Genomic DNA, 25,461 nt, shown 5'->3' with positions numbered 1-25,461 from the left:
GCTATACAAATCCAACATAGATGTATGATCAGCAACAAGTAGCAGGATCTAGCTTCAGGAATGACATAACAGCTGTAAGGGTGGTAAGGATAGGGGAACCCTTTGTTCAGTGCTGTATTTCAACCGGATAAACTCAGATTCTCAGATCGGATAAACTCAGATTCTCAGATCAGAATTACCCCCCTCCCAACCCCACCCCCACCCCCACCCCCCCCAGCAAAGTCAAATCATAAAAGTCAATCTAACTATGTTTATTAACATTTCATTGCTAAAGTTACCTGAAAATAGGACTTGTAAATAATACCCTGCATGGGCTCATTAAAAACAAACAAACAAAAAAAAAAAGCAAAAAAAACTAGGCAAGCCTAGGCAATTAGAAGTAAGCAATCCAGTCTTTCAGAACATGGACAACAAAATCTTAATATGGTAGAAAAGCAGCAAGATAAATGTTGCCAATGAAAACCTATGAACAGACAAAACAGAGGAGAGAATAAGAGAAAGAGAAAAGGTATTAGCATTCTAAAGGAGATGTCTAAGAAATACAAGAACATGAAACCATGCAACTGAAACAGGAAGAGGAGAGAAAGCATAGAATCTTCAAAGCATACTAAAGTACTAAGAACCATAAAGCATCTTAGGTCTTTGATCTGTCATTATACTCAAAATTCTGCTTACAAAACGCCTTAAACATAAAGAAACAGTATTCTATATCTGTACATTCTCTTTTTAAACATAGCCACTTGTGTATATTCGAAGACAAAGCCCAGTTGCGATATGAGGAAAGGAGAAAACACGCTGAAAAGCTCTGAAATGCTAGTGGCATGAATAGGAACCAGACTTCAAGGATTCTTTTTTATGATCCAACTTCTATGAAAGCAAACAACAAAGGACAACCAAAATCTCTTACCATTATTACTGTTATCATCAACTAAAATAATCTCTTTGAGCAGGTGAGCTGGAGTCCGGTCAATAGCGGAATGAATAGAGCGCAGAATCACTGAGAGAGCTTCATTAACAAATATGAATACAATGCTGACCTCAGGAAGTCTGTCAGGAAACGTAAGGTTTCTGCACCTGAAGAAAAATGTAAAAACAAAACAAAACAAAACAAAAAACAAAAAACAATAGTGATGTAAACTTTGGAAGTCACAACATTAACATGAATTGCTTCAGAGAAATCTACCCCCTGGTCAAGCAAACGTCTTTTGTAGACAGTGATCACAAGATCCCTGTGCCTGCTCAGAGCACTGATAGGCAAGAAGGAGATTAATTAGTCCCCCCCAAAAAAGTCACCTTTGAAAACAATTTCCTGAAACTATCTGCAAAGCCAAGGCATAGAATCTCTTTTCCACTCAAGGTCCAAAACACTGAAGAATTAGCTTGCAAACCAAAGGCAAACTCTTGTTTATATGCAGTTCCCAGCTGCAGCTGTTCACATTGCCTTTCTGAACAGAATAGAGAAGAATAAATAGTTTGCCCTTTAATTTGAAAAGCATATTCTTGATAGCCAAGTTAATTACTTTTGCTGTTATATCTACCAGTCAAGAAATGGTAGTTCTTCTTCAGCTCAAGAAAAACACATTAAAAGACCCAGCTCCAAACAACACCTTTGATAAAAAAGCTCAGACAGACTGTATAGACAGAAAAAAAAAAAAAAGAAAAAAAAAAAAGGTACAAGGATAGAAAACTTATCTGCAAGCTCTGCCAGAAAGTTTCAGCGGTAGGATGACTGCTCTCTTACCCTTTTCCTGCATTTCTATTTACTTATTCTTTCAATAAATATGTACTTTGGCCAAATAATTTTTAAGTCACACTTGAATATGACTCCTTACCTCAATTTCATGTTCAGTTAGAAGACAGAGTCACTTTTTTCATTTATTTGTTTTTTAAATATCTGTAGAGTTAATGAATAGAGACAAATAGCATGTGGGCATTCTTCATCGCTCTCCAGACTAACAAAAACAAAGTTCATTCAAGATAATTAATTTATAGGTATGTTTTTAAAGCTTTTAGAAAGAGTTAGTGCCCAGGACATATGACATGCAATACTATGGATGTACACACAATATTCAAACTTCTGCTGGCCAATCAATTTTCGCTATTCTAATTTGAATTTGATGGAAATCCCAGTAAAGAAGTCCTTACGTGTCTTAGGTACTTTTCTCTTTGTCTCTGTATGAAAGAATTGCTTCTCGTGCTGGTACCAGGCACCACCAAGATCTCCCCAAGCCTTCTCTAGACTAAATAGTATCATCTTAATATGTACACATGAAGTTTCACCTTTTGACATATGAGGTTCCAAATCTTCTCAAGAACAGATGGTTTTCCACATCTGTCTCCTGTACCCTAAAGTGAGTATTTCAACCTCTGAAATAATTCATTAGAAGAAGGTCAGCTTCTAAGGCAAACAAACTCTTAAAGCAGTGCTTAAAAACCTGCCTAGATGACTGAGCAGGGAAAACAGGCATAAATCAACTCAGGTTCAGCACCATCATAACTAAGAAGAATCTTTGGCAACTGTGAATTTCATGTGCCACAACAGGTAAACAAGATTTCTCACAGAGAGAGTGGTGACACACTGGAACAGGTTGCCCAAGGAGGTTGTGGATGCCCCATCCCTGGAGGCATTCAAGGCCAGGCTGGATGTGGCTCTGGGCAGCCTGGCCTGGTGGTTGGCGACCCTGCACACAGCAGGGGGGTTGAAACTAGATGATCATTGTGGTCCTTTTCAACCCAGGCCATTCTGTGATTCCATGATTTCCAAGGTGTATATTTCAGGTGCATAGTTGCACAAAGGTCCCTGTAATTACAATCCCATCACAATTTTTAGATGCTAAATCTCATAATTTCCAGGAGATACTAAGTCCTATTACAGATCTAAATCACCAAAGAGCAGATCTGCTCATGCATTGGTATGTGCATGCCATTCTGCATGAACAGAAGAAATTGCACTGTAATCTGGATAATGTTACTTTGCACGTGTCATCTCTTACACATAAGTCAGATGCACAAATCTGCATGGACATAATGAGACAAACAAAATAATGACTAGCAAAATTGTAATCTCCTTTACAAGTTCATAAAACTTGCAGATTTCTCCCTGATGTAACAACTGAAATTTCATCCAAATTTTGAAAATTAGGATTCAAAAGGAAAGCAGTATGAACTACTCAGATGTCTTAAGCATCTATAAATAATTTTCAGTATTGGCCTATAGGGACTCTACAAAACCTGCCATTTCAGTGCTTTTAATGCAGCAAAAAATGCATAGGTACATAAAGGCACAGCAAACAAAGCTATAGTCAATCTTTTATCTATATAGCACAGGCAGTATTGATGTACAAAGAAAATAAAAGGGAAACTCTAGCGAACATGTTAAAATGTCATCTAATGGCAAAGAGCAATAGTGATTTTGGAAAATATTTCAAATTACAATTAAAGTAGACTGAGAAAAATTAAAAGGATTTACTTCCTCAAAAACTGAATTTTGTCCTCTGTCAATAAAGCCAAGGCTGAAATATGTCAAATATAATTTTGCAAGAAAGTACAGTGACAAATTATATTTAAAAAACAAACCCTTGTCACAGAATCAACCCCCAAAAAGCACTTGCCCTACCATAGATTAATGCATAAGCTGGAATGGAACAAAACTTCTTCAATCTATTTAAATGAAATTACTTGTAGTACTTTTCCTACCTGCATTCATTTACATTTTTTCATATTAAATCTTAGTGGACACAACTTCCCATTGTTTGGCACCTTATACAAGACAAGAGCAGATACAAAAGTCACTTGACTCCTATTTTGCCTCAGTATACACCAAAAGATATCTGCCTATGATAAATGAGAACAGAATTAGGCTCCCATCACATCCAATTTTTTAAAAATGCTTTACAAATGAATACTTTTTCAATGATGGTACACTCCTAAATTGAATTCATGGTGGTTTTTTTGCTTTGTTTTGTTTTGCTCTTGTTGTTTTCTTTCTTTCCCCCCCCATCAGGCACATCTATCATCTTTACTTCCAGTGTGTAAAGTTCTCAGAAAATTGCATTTTCCATTGTTACTTTCATGACAGTAAAAATTCTCTCCTTTTTTTCTTCTTGCTATTATTTAAACAAATTGGAAATTGGAATTAAACATACCCAACTTAGTTTCTGCACAGAATGCAGACAATTTGTGCAGTTTCACAAGAGCATCTATCTCTGTGGTGAGTTTCACGAGTAATAAAATTCCTTACTTCGGGAATGAAAAAGAAATAGCTACAGGGAAGGGGCAGGTGTGTACGTGTATAAAACATACTCTGAATGGAGAAAAAGGGAGGAAATTATGTGGCTCAAATTCTGGCATCCATTAAGCCCTAAGAGGTGCACAGTTGCATGGCAACCAGCAATGTACACGTTTTACAGCTCTGCCTCTGACTCATTCTGAGGCCTTGGACAAACCCCCAACTTGCCCAGGTCTCAGTCACTCCCTTTTGCAAAGTAAGGCTCACAAAGTACTAAACATGCTTCAGGATGAGGATTAAGTGTATTTAAAATATAAATTCTAAATATGATTTCAAATTACAATAAAGAGTATCATCGCACTGTAGCTAAATTTACCTCTCACAACTAACCCTGCTAAATTACACCGGGCTAATAACACTGAAGTAACAGTTGTCATGGTTACCAGAAATTTAGAGAAACTCCTGGTGTTCTATTTCAAGCATAACTCTGGCAGCTGGAGGACAGCATACATTATGAATCTTCTTTCAAATATTTGTCCATGAGAAAATTATATTCATCTTGAATACATGCATTGTGATATAGCAGTTCAGCTAATCACATTAAAATAATTTTAGCGTAACTATGGAATAAGAACAACAAACAAGAACGATTCCTGTGTTAATAAATAAATAATTAAAAGTAACAATAATAATAATAATAAGTTATCTATTAGACCTTCTACAAATACAAACGTTACGAAAAAAGTACTTTCTGCAATTTTTTAGAACCTTTCACTTAAGTGCTACATGAGTATCACAGTCACCAACAGAACATACTTTCAGTCTAAATCATTAAATTGTCATAACTTCTTTTTTTCTTTTTTCTTTTTTTTTTTTTTTTTTTTTTTTTTAAATACAGGATACAATGAAGCATATTACTAAAAAACTGAGGTTAAGGTCTCATTTTAAGAACTTGAGGCTGACACACCTGAAGGCTGTGCTGCCATTCAGTGAGACCTGGACAGGCTAGAGAACTAGGTGGTAAGAACCCAGATGAGGTTCAACAAAAGCAAGTGTAGAGTCCTGCATCTAGGAAGGAATAATTGCATACACTGTTACAGGCTGGGGGATGACCTGCTGGAGAGGAGCTCTGCAGAGAGGGACCTGGGTGTCCTAGAGGACGACAGGTTGGCCATGAGCCAGCAGTGTGCCATCTTGTGGCCAAGAGGGCCAATGGCATTCTGGGGTGCACTAAGAAGAGCGTGGCCAGCAGATCGAGGGAGGTGATCCTCCCCCTTTACTCTGCCCTGGTAAGGCCTCATCTGGAGTACTGTTCTCCAGTGTCCAGTTCTGGGCTCCCCAGTACAAAAATGACAGGGATCTCTTGGAAAGAGTCCAGTGGAGGGCCACAAAGATGGTGAATGGCCTGGAGCATCTCCCTGTGAAGGCTAAGTGAACTGGATCTGTTTAGCCTTGAGAAAAGGAGACTGAGAGGGGACCTGATCCAGGTCTATAAATATCTAAGGTGTGGGGGGCAGAGTGGCGAGGCCGGACTCTTTTCTGCAGTGTGTGGAGACAGGATAAGGGAAAACAGCCAGAAACTGCAGCATAGGAAGTTCTGCACAAATGTGCGCAAGAACTTCTTTACGGTGAGGGTGACGGAGCACTGGAACAGGCTGCCCAATGAGGTTGTGGAGTCTCCTTCTCTGAAGATACTCAAGACCCATTTGGACACCTACATGTGTGACCTGGTGCAGGGAACCTGCTTTGGCAGGGCATTGGACTCCATCTCTGGAGGTTCCTTCCAACCCCTATGATTCTGTGAACCTATGTGGCAGGATGCATTAGTTTTGGTTTTTTTTTTAAAAACTTAAAACCATTACCTTTCACTGAATAAAGCATTTAGAACAGCGAGCTGGGATCCTACGATCTCAAAAAACCCCAGTTTTTATGAACTTAAGGAGAACTCTGTACACCTGTTTGGCCAAAAATTGTTAGCCTCTTATAGTACTATGACAGGGGTTATCATGTGCAGAAGTAAATGTATATCAAGCGAAGAAAAGTCATGTTATAACGAGAGCTAAAGTGAACATGAATTACAACACCACATTTTCTTCCAGTTAAAGGAGAAAATGGAAGTGCAGAAACAAGTGTACAGCATTATTAACGTGGGTTATTATAACAACTTCGAGACCGCAGCTGATTTGCTAGTGATATTAAACACTTCTAGAAGAGCGATTTGGGCAGATGCACCAAAACACAAACCAGAATTATGGAGGGTGGCCACTGCTATGATTCAGTTTGAAGAACAACCAATGGTAGAAATGAATTAAAGAGTGGAGAATGAACCAGGTATTTTACAACAATGCTGAATAACTTGGTAATTTTAGGACTTCTATCCAAAATAATCTAATCAGAAAAGGACCAGACTTTTGTGCTTTTCATAAAGGAATCCTCTGAAATATCAAGCACCGCATGCAGTGTTTAGATTGTCTATTACAATTAGAAACAACAGAACTCTGTGAAACAAACATGGAGTCATACACATCACTAACAAAGTCCAGTCAAATAGAATTATTTCATGGATACATGATCATTTAAGCTCAGATGGAGCTAACAAATTCCTAACTTGAACCTTACAATTAGGGATCACATGTTTTTCTTACATCAGTTTTAATAAAGGAAAACCTGTAGGTTTATACAGATGCTGTTTTATATACTACATACAGGTCTGCATGTATCACCACAATACTGGCAGCAGCACAGACATTTGGACAGATGTACACATATAAACAGCTTTTGTTCTAAAAACACATCACTCTCCTCAATGAGCAAAGGCTTCAATTTTCTCACTTCTGTGAATATCCTGCATATTCCATTCCGACCCCAACTATGCTTCTCTTCAAGGCCTCTACCATTTTCCCTTGCTGAACTGAGACTCAAAGCAATACAACCTGGCATTGGTGAACCATTTGAAATAAAAAGCACTTACAAAATGATCCAAGCCTTTCTCTGCAAAGAAACAGGGCACCTTCTCTGCTTTTTCTAGTTGCCAAACAGCACTGACTCAGCTGGGAAAAGGGCACATTTGCAGCAAGCCAAATGTTGTACCACAGATTTAGCCATCTCCAAGGAGAAAAAACAATCTCACCCTTAAATTCCCCCTTTCGGGTCTTCACTTCTTCATACAAACACCATTTTTTACAAAGGGAAAAGATCTTTGGTTGACTGCAGATAATAGTCATTGAAAAAGTTCCTTTAGCCACTCCATTCATAACAAATGTGCTCTGCAGGAGCAGAATTCTGCAACAGAATTCCTCTACTGGGGTTCCCTTATACATCTTTATTTTTCCCCACTACTCCTCGCTCCCTCAACATATAAGGAAAAAACAATGTTATTGCTCTTTCACATCTCAGCTTCAAGGCACTGGATCAGGCAACAAGAAATTTACAAGCCAACAAAGTAGAATCCTAAACTGCATCCACTGAAAGGAAGATTAGGTACACAGGTTTGGGATCCCTAAATAACCTACGTCTTATTAACACCTTTCTGTTTGAGTATGTTCAACATTTCACTCACGACAAGCTTTGTGGGTGCTGTCTGCCCTACTTAAGGTAATTGAGCACAACAGAACTATAATGAATATAGAGTATTATCCCGTTCCCCTGCTCAGTAAGAACAATACTGCTTTCCTCAACGCTTCCAAACTCATTAGAGTCAGCACTTATTTGTTACTCAGACACATTATGGGCTAACAGATGGCTATAAGGGTGGTAAACAGCAGTGCCCAGCTGCAGCACAAGGAAATACATGGATGCCTTGTGAGAGACAGCATCAGCAATTCTCCCCAGTGTTTTTAAGTTATGCTGATATGAGCGCTGTAGACAGAATGAAGGTTACAGCTGAGTCATGTAAGTATGATGTTAAAAGGGGCTACAGTATTTCTCAGTATCAAGAAACTTTGCAGGAACACAGGCACACAATTTTGACGAGAGATCTGTGACTGCTAGTTATTATTTATCAGTAAAGTCCACTACATTTTTCCTTAAAACTCTTTGATGACTGCACCCTTCTTGAACCTATTTCTATTTTGGCTTACATGTTGTATTTGGTTCTTCAATTCAATGGTACAGTGTGTGAAGGAGGACTTTGATGTCTTGGATGTAGGATTTTAATACTAGACCAGGCTGCCAGGTTGGATGGGGCCCTGGGCAACCTGGTCTGGTATTAAATGGGGAAGTTGGTGGTCCTGCCTGTGGCGGAGGGGTTTGAAGATTTATGATCCTCAAGGTCCTTTCCTACCTGGGCCATTGTGTGATTGTGTGATGTCTTAAATCACACAATTTCTTAGTAATTAAAATTAAAATTAATAGTAATTTCTTGATATTTTTTATTCTCAATATCCAGAAGTACACACTTCTAGGCTGCCTTGTAAAATGAACATTAACACTAAGGAGAAAGCTGAATAAAGTTATGGTGCTCACTTCTTAAAAAATAACAACCTAGAAAATAAGATATATAGGTCCAATTTCCCTAATCTGGGTAAATAAGAAGCTGAAACAGCATGGGCATCATGTCATCCAGATATCTCATGAGTACAGCATAGATGTGCAGTCTCACATAGCTGGTACCACAGACTCAGCAATCTGCACAGACTCTTGATGTTTACTTTGTTCTATTACTCTCTCCTCCTTTCCCAATCCAAACATTCCTTTAGTGAAGCTCATTTCATTTCTCTACTACTGCTTGTCTTTTCCTCAATATTCAATCCTTAATCATATTCTTGAGTATAAACACCCAAGACTCAAAACTCACATGGCTGAGAAAAGTCACCAAGGTAGCTGCCTCCTCAGTTTCATCTGCTGTTTGTGTAACTTACACTGTTGTTGGCTACTCAGTAAGTTGTTGCCACTATTGCATTTGCCCTTCCAGCTGATCTTTGGAAATAAACACAAGTAGCCTGGGACAGAGGAAAATACATCATTGAAGGCTGAGACAGTGAACCTGAAAGTCACTCACATGAAATACTGACCTCATGCTGCTCTTTTCTCAAAGTTATGTACTAAAAAAGTTATAAAGCTGCAGGCAGCAAAGAGGAGGCTATGTGGGCTGCTCTGCTTGGATTCACAGCATGTAAGAAGCTAAGCATTTTGACATCTTTGGGTTTGTTTTCTCAGAAATATAACCTTTTCTACCTCAACCCTAATTAACAAAGGTGCAGTTGAGTCTGAGAAATTTGGGGACTAAAGGAACACTTGTTTGTTCTTAGCCTGCCAACTTAGTGTCACACTCTCGGCAGATCACTTTATTCTTCCAGTCTCAACAGAGGCCAATTAGATGAGAATTACACTAGACTCCAGTTATATTTCTGTTGTCTTACCAACAGCTGATATTTCACATGATATGATATCAATACAGATGATAGAGCACAACTGAGCCTGGATGTATCTGTAAGAACACCACTTCCTTCAGCTAACTCCCTACAAGCCTTTGCTAGGATTCTTATGTCACGCTGCCTAAAGCAGCACTAAGCATTGTTAAATCCACACTGATGATGAGTGTTCTAGAAAGACTTCTCTAAGAGCAACTGCAGCAATGTGTTTTACTGCTTTTCAGTCAGGAATTTGATTAACTCCATCTCCATGCTACTTGCTCCGTGCTCTCTTCAGACTCCAGAAGTGACAAATGTAACTGGCTTTAAAAATAGGTGCTAGCAATCCTAGCAGCAGATAGTTGGGGTGAAGAATATACTCTTATGAGGTAAGAGCTTTCCTGAAATAGTCACGTACATGCTCTCACACAAATGAGAATTTCTATATCAGAACTGGGAATTCTTTTTTTCAGAAGCCTGACTTTCAAAATACCCTGTAACACAGTATTCCACAGAGTGCTTGCTATATATGCAACAAACAGTGGACATGCTACCTGACAATGCATTTCATTTCCCCTCAGAACTAGAATTTGCTACCTTTCAGTGTCAGATTACCCACTCATTTCTGAACCACAATAAAGGGTAAGGGGAAAAATCTTCCTAAGCTATCATTACCAATCTGACATTTTGTATGTGTCTATAAACATACTGCAACGTCTCACATGTTTTTGGTAAATAGCTAAATAAGAATTAAAATTTTCACCTAAGTGAGGATCATGATTCATTTTAAACTGGAATTTCTTTTAAAATACCAATCAAAATTTATTTATTTCAGATAAAGCAACTTTCCACTTTTTCTGTCTTGTTTTATATCCACAATTACAAAAAATATAGACTGAAATCATTCAGAAGAGTCAGTTCTAAAGAGATATAAGAACAGACACACTTTTATCATTGGTATCTTGTTAGTTACAGATTTATTTTACCTCCAAACTAGCTTACAATTAAAAAAATAAAAAGGGACAGACAATAAAAAATTTCCTGAATAAAAAAAATATAAATATTATTGCATGGACTTTCATTTCCTAAAGATTGCTATTTCAGCAAATATCTACACATATATTTCTAAAATGTGATATACCATCACATATAGTATAGATGTATTTAAAATTGCTGAACTGTTGCCTTGAATGGTGTTCCTATCTTTCTTTTCATTAATATCACTTGATTTATGGTAAAATATACTGCTTATTAAAACATTTGCTTAGAAGAAGTTAATGAGATCACATTTGGCTCGCATTTGGGATTGACAACTTGCTAAAAAGCATGTCTTGATTACTGGTTCAATTCATTAACTGTCCACCCCATTTATTAAGGTTTGATTGTGTTTCTTCTGGGTTTTTGGTTTTGTTTTTTTTTTTTTTTTTTAATGAGTTGCAAAAGGACAGTTTTTATTCAACCCACTTCCCCAGAGCTGCTATATGTCTGTTGAAAGGAAAAGATGTACCACCATGGCTGAAAAACAGTAGTGTTAACAGTCTCTGTGAATGATCCTACTAGAGCAGGACTCAAAAGCATTAGAGAAAAGGCTGTCCATTCACATGGTCCCATCCATCTCATCTTACCTAAACATTCTGAAATAACAGTGGAAGTATTCACACTGCCTTACATGAGTACTTCCCAGTAGAAGAAGTGGCTTTGAGTGTAAGCTGGAAGTTCCACGGTCTTCCAGCTGATACAATTTGTCTAAAATGCATACTGCACCACCGGAGCTCACCAGTCTCATCTGCTTTCTGTTTTTTTTATGAGACAGTGCTGGGCTAACAGAGTGGAATTCAAGGACCTACAATGCTCAGGTTATCTATAACACTTACCCATTAGGTCTAAGGTCAGGCAGGCGCCTGTCCAGTGGCAGGCGATCACTCAGGTACGCATTGTAGCCGTAATACTGGAACTGTTTAAGTGCAATACGTCTGTTTTCAGGACTGAGATCCTGGCCCCAGTGAGCAAAGAGAGATGAGTCAGTGAATGCCTCAGCAGGATTTGCTTCAGGTTTTGGTGGAGCTTCTATAACAGACAACGACAAAAAAAAAAACAATTTTAGACTTACATTCCAAGAGGTGCTAGGGCACATTAGTTTAAAAAGCATAACTTTAGGGCAAACACCAGGCAAAACAGCAAATGCTTCCAGTTTACTTCAGTCTGTAAGTCACAGATCACAGAATCACAGAATCACAGAATCACCCGGGTTGGAAGGGACCTCAAGGATCATGTAGTTCCAACCCCCCTGCCTAGCAGGGCCACCAAACATACACATTTAGATCAGGTTGCCCAGGACCCCGTCCAACCTGGCCTTGAACACGTCCAGGGACGGGGCATCCACAACCTCCCTGGGCAGCCCGTTCCAGGGCCTAACCACTCTCCTCGTAAAGAACTTCCCCCTAACATCCAACCTAAATCTTCCCTCCTTCAACTTGGATCCATAGTCTTCACAGTCTTCACAAAAGTCTTCACAAAACATGTCCTCACGTGCTTCTTTGAGTCAGTATAACTATTAGTACCTGAGGCTTAGAAGATAAAAATTCAAAAAATACTTCTGTTAAAACCAATTTTCTCATCACAACAAAACTGAAAGCCAGAACTGACAACTCTGAATGAAATTTCAAAAATATTCTCATCAGAAAATAAGAATATATATATATATATGTATGTTTATTTATTTATTTATTCATTTATATGCAAAGATGAACAATTTAATTTCAAACAGAATTACCATGCTAGGAAAAGGATGAAATTTTGAAGGACATAGAAAGACAGTCTGTACAGGATAGACGATAGTATATAATTGCACAAGAGGTCTGTTCAGAGTGACTGGTAGCACCATCATCTCATCTATCCATCTAGTCCCTCAGCCTTCATTCAGGTGAACATGTAATTCAGCCTAGAGAACCACTTGTCTCTGCAAACACTGTATTATATACAGTACACTGTTAAAGGAATATCAAATGTCTTACTTGGCTTTGATTCGTCATCACAGATATTTTCTGAAAGTCCTAATTACGAATAGTCTCCAACTAAATAAAGACTCCCATTTCACAAGAGCTGCATTCAGAAACGACAACTCATTAGTACTGAACTTCAGAAAAAAAAAGTAAATATTCAAGTAATTATCGATATTCCAACAGGCAAAACATTCACTGTTGAGTGCCAGGACAGCATCACTCTGCACACCCACAGTCACCTACAGACCTGACAGCTGGCTTAAGCTAGCTACACAGCAACACGTAAAGAACAGTTTGTGTAGTAACAGTACATACCACTATTATAATGACTTTCCAAGTGTGCCAAGAACCACATTCTTTGATCCCTTACTAAAATGAACCCAAAACACAAAAACATAAATTGAGCTTAAGTTGTTTGATTTCTCACAATGTTTGTTATTATCCTCTGACAATACTGACAGGAAACCAATGACACTTGCATTAGATTCCAACCTTTCTACTGTTTATTTACACAACAAAGTACTGCTTTACAGCCCGAATCCTGGAATCCACTGCACTTCTTCAAAGACATGCTAAATCCTCAGTCAAATGATACAAGCCTTGCTGCCAAATAGGTAAATGTCACAGAGCAGAGATTTTTACAAGTCTGCAAAGTACATTTAAAAAAACTCAGTAAATTCAGATCATTTTTGGAAGATCCTAACTTAAGAAAGGCAGAATGATTTTAAATACCAGTCCAAAAATCATAGCAGTGGGGAAAGCTGCAGTTATCTCTCCCTAAACGTTGACTATTAAGTGACCTCAACAAAAAAAAGCTTGAATTTACATAAGGAATCTTACAAACTATCTTCACATTATAAGAGATACTTTGATTACATGCAGCCAGTAGAAATCAATGTTGTTCAGTACTTTTTAAGAGCATATACACATATGCTAGTCAAGAAAATGTGCTATTCAAGCATTTAACTCAGGTCAACCACATACCCAATTTTCCTATTGGAACACAGTCACAGAATCACAGAATCACAGAATTGTAGGGGTTGGAAGGGACCTCCAGAGATCATCGAGTCCAACCCCCCTGCCAAAGCAGGTTCCCTACATCAGGTCGCACAGGTAGGCATCCAGGCAGGTCTTGAACATCTCCAGAGAAGGAGACTCCACCACCTCCCTGGGCAGCCTGTTCCAGTCTTCACAGCAAATGGGATTTAAGATAGGATGACACTTAAAGTCACACAAACACTACTAAATATAAATTCTACTTAATGAGCTTTTCTAAAAGGTAAGTGGGTTGAGCAACCTGAGTTTTTGGGATGCTGACACTTGTACAGCATAATAACACTGATTAGAAAAGGAATTTGATAAAGTGGGCATGCAAGAATCTAATGAGGGCCAAGTGCAATGGTTGGGATGATCCCAGATGTGAGTACAGACTGGGAGAAGAATTCATTGAGAGCAGTCATATGGAGAAGAACTTGAAGGGGTCCTGACGGATGAGAAGCTTGACTAAGCCAGCAGTGTGCTCTTGCAACTCAGAAGGTCAACAGTATTCTGGGCTGCATCAACAGAGGGATGGCAGCAGGAAGAGGGAGGTGATTCTCCCCCTCTATTCCACCCTTGCAAGGCCTTATTTAGAGTATTGTGTCCAAGCCTGGGTCCCCCAGTACAGGAAGGATGCAGAGCTGTTGGAGCAAGTCCAGAAGAGGGCCAGAAAGATGATCAGAAGGCTGGATCACCTCCTTTGAAGAATGGTTGAGGGATTTGGGCTTGTTTAGCTTGGAGAAGAGAAGGCTCCAAGGAGACCTCACTGCAATCTCTCAGTACTTGAAGGGAGCTTGTAAGCAGGAGGTGGACCGACTTTTTCCATGGTCTGATAGCAATAGGATAAGGGGGAATGGCTTTAAACTAAAAGAGGGGAGATTTATGTTAGATCTTTGGAAGACAGTTTTAACTCAGAGGATGGTGAAGTGCTGTAAAAAATTGCCCAGAGAGGCTGTGGATGCTGCAGTCCTGGAGACATTTTAAGACCAGGTTGGATGAATCTTGTGCAGCCTGATCTAGTGGCTGGCAACTCTGCCCATGACACTGAGGGGCTCAAACTAGATGACCTGTAAGGTCCCGACCAACATAAGCCACCCTATGATATGATTCTATGAAACAAGATAGTTATAAAGAAAAGGAATAAAATTGGACACGTCCAGAGAATACAGGTTCTGTATGACTAAGCCACAAACATGCAATACTCACTCAGCAAGTTCAGAAACTTTAAGCTTCACATGCAGTCTTCTCTTTTCCCCAGACTTTCTACATTCATCAGCCTGAGACCCTGTCTTCTACTTATGAAAGGCTAGTAAATTAATACTCCCACAAATTCCTTGGTAACTATTTCACATCTGTTAAAAATTAAGGTACGAAAGAGTCCATTTTTTCTAATGTCCACACAGAATTAACACATTCAAGGTAGAAAAGTGTACTGACAGAATTGTGAGAAGAGTTTTTCAAGCTGAGGAAGTGACAGGAACAGTCACTCCCCTGCCAAGCTGCCCATTCTGAGGTCAACACCCTTTCCTCTTCTCCCATTGCTTACAGCACTGACAGGAAAAGTGGTATTAATTTGGATTTCTCCAAATTAAGCATGTTTTTCTGAAGGCTTTAACTTTTATGTTCATATCAGTGGCAGATGACTGGCTGATATAGGATCTGCCAGTTAACAACCACATAAAAGTGCCTCCAAAAAGGTCTGAATAAAAAGTAAGACTCGCTGTAAGAAATATGCACACCCATGCATTTGTAATTGCGTATGAGGACAATTTTCCATGCATTAATGGCCATCTTGGGAATCACTGTATTCAAAGAATTACCTTCACACAGGCATCTATTACATTTTATCTACAAATTCTGTGGCCAAGAGCATTACCTCAAGTGACATATGAAACTCTTGTTGCTTTCTGATTGATAAAGTAGTCAGTAAAATCTAGGTTGCATCTGTAAGACTAAGATTTTCAAGCAATTGAAATCCATGGATGCTGTTTACAAGGTCCAAATATAAACACTTGCCAAAACTTGAAATTAAAACTTCAAACAATGGAATTAAGCATTCATTTCTGATGACAAAACCTTTCTTTTCTTTGACTGAAAACTCTTGGGGAAGTGCATTTGTTCAATCAGTGTTTTACTTGACATAAAAACAATTACTATAAGACCATTAGCTGCTTTTTGACTACTCCACTAGTGTATTTTACATCTTATTCTCTGAAAGCAGAGCTTGACCTGCAATCTCCCAAGCAGTTCTTAGCACTTGCTTCTACAATTGCAGAACAATCATGGGAAACTAAGGCTCAAAGGTGAGCCAGGAAGTAGTACTGCCTGAAGCAATACTAAGGTAGGCACATTTATCTGCTCAGCTATTACTAAGAAGGAAAGATCAGTCCCATTTCTCCTGTGGGAAGAAAACTTATTATCCACAGCACGTTTCTGTACGTGTTAACATGGGGTCTTCACTACCGTGACTTTCTACATCATGCAAAAAGTTCTATACACACGTAGAAAGCTGATATAACTCTTAGCAGGCTGACACTTGGCCACTAAATTGATTTACTTAATAATTTACTCAGAGGTCAGTTGGTTGTACACTTGGGTTGTCAGAAGCAGGAAATCAGAAGATACTGATGAAATCCAGGGTGTATATGACACGAAACCAATCCTCTCTTAGTAACAAAACCTATTTTTACCAGTAACTGAAGCTTGAATAAACTTGCATTACCTTGCATGTGTGTAATGAAACACACACCCACACTTCAAAGTTTTAACAGCTTTCTCTATTGTGCTGGGTATGAACAACAAGATTTGGGTGGCAGGGGCTGCAGGAGTAGGAAGAGATCCGGGGCTGCCCTCTCCATTACTTCTTTATCATCCATGTTTGTTAGTTTCTCTCAACTCACATTTGACTGTGTCACTTTTCTTAAGGCAACTAATATAGTCAGTACTCAGTACATTATGACAAAACAATCTGATAAGACAGCACGGAATTCAGAATAGGCATTCCTGAATTTACAAAGTATATTTATGTCATCGTTTGATAACAACCAATAAGAGCACAGGATTCATTCTGCCCACTGTGAAAAAACAATTATTTCTAGAGTGGTCCAGGAAAACCACTTAACTTGCAGCAGCATTCTTGTCAAAGGAAAAAAATGAAAAATACTGCATCCAGCAGTAGTAGTTTTTAAGTACCTTGGCAAAATACAATTATTTAACAACTATTTGTATACTGAAATTATTTAATTACATATGACTACTACAACTAACAAATGCATACATTACACTCAGAGTCATACACAACATCTCTAATAGCACTGATACATCAGTTATGTAAAGATTCATCAGCTACTTTCCTTGAAAGACCCTTTAGTTTTGTTACCAGTCTAATGTTACGTTGCATCAACACAATTCCCATATATCTGCCCTGAGAATGCTGATTCTGTCCATTCATGCTTCCTTATCAAGATCTAAGATGATCAGAACTTCAGTGACTGCTTCAAATTTCTGATGGCAGTAACTTATTACTTAACAATTTGCTATGTAATCACATTAACATCTAGAATGGAGAATATTAAATAGGCTAAGGATATTGATAATCTTAAGTGGTAAGTAAGGCACAATTAATAGAAAAACATCTACAAGGAATAATTTTGAAAGCAACATAGCACCTAAACCTGTGATTGTCACTAATTGTTACTATGGCTGTTTGTATTATCTATCTGTGGAAGACTTTAACCTTTAAAATACATCAACCATTCAAAATGCATTTGCAATTATCAACTACTTGGTTTACAGGACAAGTCATAAAATCAGCCCTGAACAATAAGAGTTCATTACATCCTAAGTCTGTACATTGCATGTGCTTTATCCTCCTCTATGTTACATAATTTGGACCATCAATTCTAGCCAGTAATAAACTTATTTTACTTTTTCTCTTATTTCTCTTCCTAAGTTGTACATTGCTTCGGTTTTCTCCACTTTATGATCAGTGCCACATTGTCCCTCTGTGATGATATATTTTTCATTTCTTCTCTCTCTGAATTTTCATTATATAAAAATATTCTTATGTATTACTATCAATTTCTACCATCACAAAGCTTTGAAGAACCTAGATCAAAACAGGCAACAGAAAATGGCAAGAGAAACATCTATCCCTAAAGACAACCGGTAAGTCTAGTGAAATGCCACACACTATAGCAACAACCAAATGAATTGCCTCTATCTAATGCTCTCGGCCATCTACCAGCACTCCTGGTTATCTGGAGAGGTCCCAGAGGATTGGAGGCCTGCTGATGCGACTCCCATCTACAAGAAGGGCCGTAAGGAGGATCCAGGGAACTACAGGCCAGTCAGCCTGACCTCGGTAGCAGGGAAAGTTATGGAGCAAATCATCTTGGGTGCGATCACACAGCATGCGTGGCATCCAGCAGATCAGGCCCAGCCAGCATGGGTTCATGAAAGGCAGGTCGTGCTTGACCAACCTCATCTTCTTCTATGACTGAGTGAACAGTCTGGTAGATGAGGGAAAGGCTGTTGATGCAGTCTATCTAGACTTCAGCAAAGCCTCTCTCTCACAATATTCTGGGGAAACTGACTGCCGGTGGCCTGAACAGGTATACCCTTCTTTGGGTAAGAAACTGGCTAGAGTGCCCAGCATGTGGTGGCTAATGGAGCTAAGTCCAGCTGGCGACCCATTATGAGTGGTGTCCCACCAGAGGTCGGTACTGGGGCCCACCTTAATATCTTTATTGATGACTTAAATGAAGGGATTGAGTGTACCATCAGTAAGTTTGCAGATGATGCCAAGCTGGGAGATAGTGTCAATCTGCCTGAGGGTAGGAAGGCTCTTCAGAGGGATCTAAATAAGCCGGATTGCCGGGCAGAGGTTCAACAAGGCCAAGTGCTGAGTCCTGCACTTTGGCCACAACAACCCCATGCAGTGCAAAGGCCTGGGGATGAGTGGCTGGATGACTGTGAAGAGGAAAGGGACCTCAGGGTGTTGGTTGATGCTCAGCTGAACATGAGCCAACAGTGTGCCCAGGTGGCCAAGAGGGCCAATGGCATCCTGGCCTGCAGGTGTAGCCAGCAGAAGCAGGGAGGTGATCACCCCCCTCTACTCAGCTCTGGTGAGGCCGCACCTCGAGTACTGTGTTCAGTTTTGGGCCCCTCACTACAAAAAAGACAGTGAGGCCCTGGAGCGTGTCCAAAGAAGGGCAACGAAACTGGTGAGGGGTCTGGAGCACAAATGTTATGAGGACTGCCTGAGGGAGCTGGGATTGTTCAGTCTGGAGAAGAGGAGGCTCAGAGGAGAACTCACTGCACTCTACAGCTTCCTGAAGGGAGGTTGTGATGAGGAGGGGTTTGGCTTCTCCCAGGCAAAAAACAAGACCTGAAAAAATGGCCCCAAGTTGAATCAGAGGAGGTTTGGATTAGACATAGGGAAGAACTTTTTCTCTCAGAGAGTGGTCAGGCACTGGAATGGCTGCCCAGGGAGGTGGTGGAGTCGCCATCCCCAGCAGTGTTCAAGAGGCGTCTGGATGAGGAGCTATGAGATATGGCTTAGAGGCTTGTGGTAGTAATGGTAATGGGAGGAAGGTTAGACTACGTGATCTTGCAGGTCATTCTCAACCTTTCTATGATCCCAATAATAAATTCTAAAGTTTATTAAGAAATATTTGTTTCTAACAGCATTCAGATTTCAACTTAATTTCCTATGAAAGGTTATAACAATACCTTCTCCAAATTGTAAACCTGTTCAAACCAGAAAAGGGCTGCCACAATCATTACAAAGATTCAAACATGCTTTTTATTCCTACTGGCCTGTGATACTAGTTTTGATTCTATTCCTCATTTGACAGCAGGTCTTTTCACTGAAGTGGCAGCTTCACATCAAAGCTTTGCCACTCTGAAAATACTTTCCATGGTATCTGAAATGTTTTCCAAAATGTACCACATAAACTTTTATATGAATTGAATAAGTGCCAGTAAGAAGAAGGGATAGACAGCAAACCAGCAAAAATGTCCCGTTCAAAAATACCCATGTCAGCTAAAGGCCTACAGAAGGCATCAATAACTGAGCAAAGCTACACATGCTCAGGCATAATAGGTTGCTCACAAAAGAAAAGTTAGAGATTATGTCAGGATTTAGGCAGAATGTTCAGCAGTTAGACTTTTGGGAAGGAATAAAATCCCAAATGCTTTTAAGAAACAGAAGTGCAGTTTTGATGAAACTGAAGGAACTGAATTTCTTACACTGTTTCAGCAGCCTTCACATCCTTGAAACAATCATGAAGCAGCAACAGCAATTCTGTGTATTAGATTGTCTCTGCTGCTACTTTGGGAGCTGTTCCAGTATTTCAAGCGCGGCAGCCTAATGGCCTCAGACACTGGCTCTCAGCACTCGGAAAATATTCAGTTTCCTGCAAGCAGTGGCATTTCAGCTTTCTGTGGAAGGAAAGATCCTTTCATTCTTTTCTCTTCATTTGCCCTTCATCTATTAGCCAATCTATACCCTCTGGCCAGAGCCAAATCTGGCAGATCCCAGACTCGTGCTGAGTCATGGAACTTCTGTAAAGATTTTAAAACTGTCAAGACTTTTGCACAGAGAAAGATACACAGAACAAGGTCTCACTCTGACAACTTCTGACTTAGAAAGTTGATCCCATGTGGGTCACTGCTATAAATCCTTTACCAGATTAATATATCTCTGAAATAAAAACTTCCTTGTACGTGCAGCACAAGGAAACCCTGACAGGCAACTGCAGAAGCAACTCAAGGAGATGCATGGAGAACAGCATACTTAGAAGATAAAAAGTTGCAATAACAAAGCTTCCCTTCAGAAAGGTTATTTTGTGTCAACTCTTACCTTAAAAAAAACACAGCGCTACTGACAAGGTGTCAACGTTCATACCCTTTTGTGCAGAAAAGTGAGTTTTAGTGTTTTGAATATTCAAGTTAAGTCTTTTTGTCAGAATCTAGCTTTGTTCCCAATGAAATAACCTTAATGGAAGGGCATCTAAGGAAAAAAATGAAATATCCAAGTAGGTTAAATTCTGCTATTGCTGCTTACATCTCAGTAAGCCACACTGAAGCTGTCAGGGTTCCTCAAGAAGTCTAACAGTCCTCAAGTCTGCCAGAGACCCTGTCCATATGGAGTATGAGTATTGCAGCCCTAATTTAAACCAAACCAAACGAGTAAACAGACAAAATGCAGAACCATCCTGTGAGGATTCAGCTCAAGATCTAATCTTTGCATATTCCAGCACACTTTAGTTAGCGTCAACACTGGACAGACAGGAAATGAAACAACAAAAACCTGGAGATTCTTTCCTGAGAACATGTAAAGAAGCCACAATAATAGAATAGAATCTACGAATAGAACAACCAAGACGAAGCTTAGAAGATTTTAAAAATACATGTTGAATGACAGCACGTATAGCAGTGAGATTGAATTTTCAATCACAGCCTTCCACCTCATATGAGCTGATTTTTAGCATGTAACTAAAAAGGTAATAAACATCCATATGCTCACAATAGCTAAAAGAACTTCCCGAAAAAGAACTTAAATTTATAAGAGATTCCCTTTTGCACTATCGAGAACAAAAGACCCTCTGTTTTGCTTTTGGTTTTCAGTCCCTAATGGAGGACTAATAAAATCCATCCATTCAAGGTGCTCATACTGTCTGCAACCCTCCTTGTATTTTAGCACATTCCAGAATGTCAGAAGTAGGTTACTGATTTCAAATTATTTGTAGAACAAAAATAAAAATAAGGAGATATAAAATTCAAAATCAACAACACTGAAAGTTAACTAAAAAGCATGACTATATGAAGACTGCATTGGCTTCACATAGCTGGAAAGCCAACTTCTGCCTGTACATGGTTTTGGATTATATACAAACCTTCTTGCCCAAGTTCTTTGCAAAAACAAGTTTTGTTGAACAAAACCAGCAATGGACCAACATGGCCCAGTTTAAAGCTACAGCACTCATAGGATATGGGCTAGAATCTTTCACAACATCTTACAACCAAGCTACAAATAAATTCCAAGAAAATAATGAATCTGAATCAGGAAAAGTGCACAGGTATCTTAATCTATATAGTTCTTCTCTTACAAACAAGAGTTTGCATTTGAAGCTTTACAATGATCCGAGCTTTATTCCTTAATCAATGATTAATCAAAATACATTCTGGGGTATCAAATTAATCACTGAGCATGTAAAACCTGAGCACAATCAAGGCCAGAATCCTGCAAACAGCATTATTATGTCTAGAGATTTAAAAGCTTCCTCTGACTCCTACAGACATGGTGCAGACAGATTGCAAGGCCCTTCTTCCCTAACGAGACAAAAGGTAAAAATGATTTTTTTGCCCAAAATCTGTGTTTATAACAACGATGGAGCTTAGACAAACTAAGGAAAATCACTTGAAGACTAATAAATAAAATCATAAAATAATAACTCATTTAAAAATGAATTTGGTAGACTGGAAACAAGCAAACAGAAACATATCCCACTGAAAGTTTAATAGTAGTAATAGAAGCAGTTATCAATGACATCATAATCTGCCTTAACAAAAAGCAGATTTTTTCCCTTAGCTTACACATAGCTGTTTTTAATGTTAACTTGAATTTTTGTATCCATAGACTGTATGGAGAGCAACTGGGAACGCATTCCCAACTTCAGTTCTTTTTTTTTTTCCTTTTCCCCTAACTTCCTTTAAATATAGTGTCCAGGAGTCCAACTACATAAATAGAAAACAGAAGTTTGCTCTTCCATTCTCAGATCTCAATTCTATCATAGTAAAACAAAGGATCTCTGAATGAGACAGGTTTCACAGAAATGTAGGACCCAATGCAGGAAAATGTCAGAAGGCAGCTCACATGCTAAAGATAAGTGGTGGAGATGTCAGGCTGAGAACAGCTTCCACATTTTGACAACTTGGATGTTTGCCTTTTAGTTTAAAAGCTCCATATGTTCTATATAATACATGTGAGTGCTTACCCAGAGAGGGCAGACATTAGCGTGAAGAAATTGGATTTCTCTTGACTTGCCTGTCTTTGTTAACCTAACAGTTCCTACAAAGTTATTGCACAAAAGTTACTTTACACTGAAGAAAAACGCTTTGAGGATGACTCTCAAAACGCACTAACCGCTAGAGGTCAGTGTAAGGATCAAGAAAATCTATCTTTTAAAGAGAAATCTGAAGCCCTTAAGACTTGCTAAGAATTGTTCAAGAGCTCTCAGAACTGTAAGTAACAAACTTCTAAACTCTTAATTTTACAGTAAAATTTATTACAGTGGTTATTTCCTAAGGGTAAGAAAACATACAGGAGAAAAATAAAACCATCATGATATCGCCTAGCAAACACTAAATTACATTGTGTGTGTGCAAACAAATAATACTTTATAGGAAAAAATCTTGTTAAGGGCTCTGTATTCCTCCTGTATCCACTAGAATTAGCCTATACTGACCAGAAAACACTGCAAATCCTGAATGTTGTTTTCACTAACTTCTCACTACTAGTGCCCTCTAGACATAATTATGTCACGAAATGTGTGCTAGAGGATGAATCAGGCTAGACAGACTCCTGTATCTTTCTGGCAAAGTTAACATAGTTATAAAACCCTAGGAAAACTGAAAATAGTGCATACATTTTTAGCACAGTAGAAAGACTATCAATGGAAATGCATATTCTGTAGTAAAATCAATTTCCTCTGATAGTGCTTAGCAGACAAATGCATACACCTCTCTAACACACACCAATACTACACTTCTAAGCCATTCTGCATCCCTTAATACTTTCATAGACAAAACTTCTGTCTTCTCAAATAGTTAAATGCTGATCTTCAAAACATATAAAGTTATTGAAGTACTAAGTTCCAAATGTTCAGACTTTCTGAAATGCTTTTAAGACTGTACAAAGCAATCTCTCTCAGTATTTCTCATATTCGGAAAACACGGGTTCAGAAAAGCAACACCTAATTGATCAACTAAGTACTGGTCACTTGACTAAAGCTTTAATGATTTTTGCTCAAAATGCATTCAACTTTTGCCACAGGACCCCTCAAAGAGCATGGGGGTGAGAGTTTCTGATTATCACTCCTCAGCACTCTCTGCTGTCACAGAAGGCATCACTGGAAATGCCATCAGCAGTCCCAGTGGTATGACTGAGAAACAGACAGAGCCTTCTAACAGCCTGACTCAAAGGTGACATTACATTCTGTAGATACTTCACCTTTAGAATACACAATTATTTCTTCTAAGTTAAATGATCTCATTATCCAAGCACAGTGTCAAGGGCTGCAGTATGAATTAGAACTTTAATTCCTGTGCCATTAAAATCCTTACCTTTTTCTTTTGGTCTTTGATCAGAATAAGACGTGTTGGTCATGTAATGCCCTGAGCAAATTCCAACATAACAAAACCTCTACATGCCATGTCCTTCTGGAACCGGCACTGAATATAATTTTATCTTTTCCAAAGTGCTTTCTCATGTTCCTGTACATTGTGGAACTTCTGTTTCACCATACAAAAAAGAGCTTCATTTTTTTTTAACAGAAGATTATTTTATTCTTAATAGAATGGCCAACAAGTGTAAAGATTGTTTTAAATCAGGCTTATTTTGCATTTAGAGCTATCAAGTTGAAATAAGAAACAGTTCAGATTTATTTATTTTTTAATTACCATGCCATATTGACAGCTTATGCCGAAAACAGAGAGGACAGCTGCCTGGACTGACAGACTACCTACCTCAGCTCTCTCAAAAGCAAAGGGATAGGTTTCTCCACCAATGCTCCATTGCACAAGGACAGACAACTATTGTCTCTGCCTGAGATTCTCCTCTACGTTCCTGACATGACCTTTTTTAGGGTCTTTCCTTTCTCCTCCTCTTTATAAGAAGCAGTTTTCCAAAAAGAGAAAGAAAGGGAAGAGCGATTTTGAAGAGGAGGTGCAGGAATAAGCCTGTGGACCTTTCAGCAGGACTTCCAGGACAGAGTGGACAGGGGAAGAAAAAAAAAGTGGCAGCCATTTCAGTGGGGTGGGATGGAGAGAGGTGGACTTCCAGGCTCCAGACCCTGTGCTGTCTATACCATTCTCAGTAGATCGATTTATATACTAGGGCAAACCAGAGCATGCTCATATTTGAAAACATCTGGCCATTCCAGGAGTTAATAAGTAATGAGGTACTTGTTCATTACCTCCTCCTGTCATCACTGTTGAAAAAAATACTTGAATAAACCAGGCACTTGCATACCTCAGTTCCTAACAAGCACAGAGAGATTTAGAAAACAAGCTTGAAGGATATAAATATGTCTGGCAACAAAAAGATAGGAAGACATAAACTCAATAAATATCTATAAATATAAAGCACTCTGCAAAGTCAACAAGATAAACTAAGTTCCACAGTGAGGCTTAGGGCAGGAGACCTCTTAAAGACATAGCAACATGAGCTCCAGTACAGAAAGGGAGAAAAAAGATCCAAAAATGTATAATGACTGCAACTGCACATGTTCCTAAATTTAGACTTCTGTTTATGTGCTTGCTAAAAAAGGAATCTCATCTGCATTTAATGAATAGCAGATAACATTTTTCTTTGGGATTACTGGAGTTTGCATCGGCACAGCTGAGAGGCTTTAAAAGCTCCGTATGGTTCATGTCGTAAACCCAAGCCTGTGCCACCTAAAGTAAACACCACAGCACTTAACTATTTGAAAACTGCATTTTGCCAAAAGCCATTAGGCTATGACCTGAGTTAGAGTTGTATATACAGTTTTTAATTTTATATAAAACTGAGAGGTCACACCAAAAGCAAAGTCCACAAGAGGAAACAGATCTAATT

The 25,461-nt window shown here is 38.9% G+C and overlaps 1 protein-coding gene across 2 annotated transcripts in view; it reads right to left on the bottom strand.

The window, feature by feature from the left end:
- Nucleotides 1–25,461, bottom strand: part of GALNT18 (polypeptide N-acetylgalactosaminyltransferase 18) — a gene marked incomplete at both ends in the record, with an annotated part of 210,079 nt that overhangs the window by 92,948 nt on the left and 91,670 nt on the right. For both annotated transcript variants that reach the window (XM_079537234.1, XM_079537233.1), the window contains 2 exons: nt 908–1,074; nt 11,454–11,646. In XM_079537234.1, coding sequence (XP_079393360.1) covers nt 908–1,074; nt 11,454–11,646 — 360 coding nt within the window. The remainder of the gene's footprint in view (nt 1–907; nt 1,075–11,453; nt 11,647–25,461) is intronic.

Source organism: Tetrao urogallus, assembly GCF_951394365.1.
Source record: "Tetrao urogallus genome assembly, chromosome: 6".
In the NCBI taxonomy this organism is placed as follows: domain Eukaryota; kingdom Metazoa; phylum Chordata; class Aves; order Galliformes; family Phasianidae; genus Tetrao; species Tetrao urogallus.
Note: the sequence above shows the minus strand (reverse complement) of the source record. Positions and strands in the feature narration are given on the sequence as shown.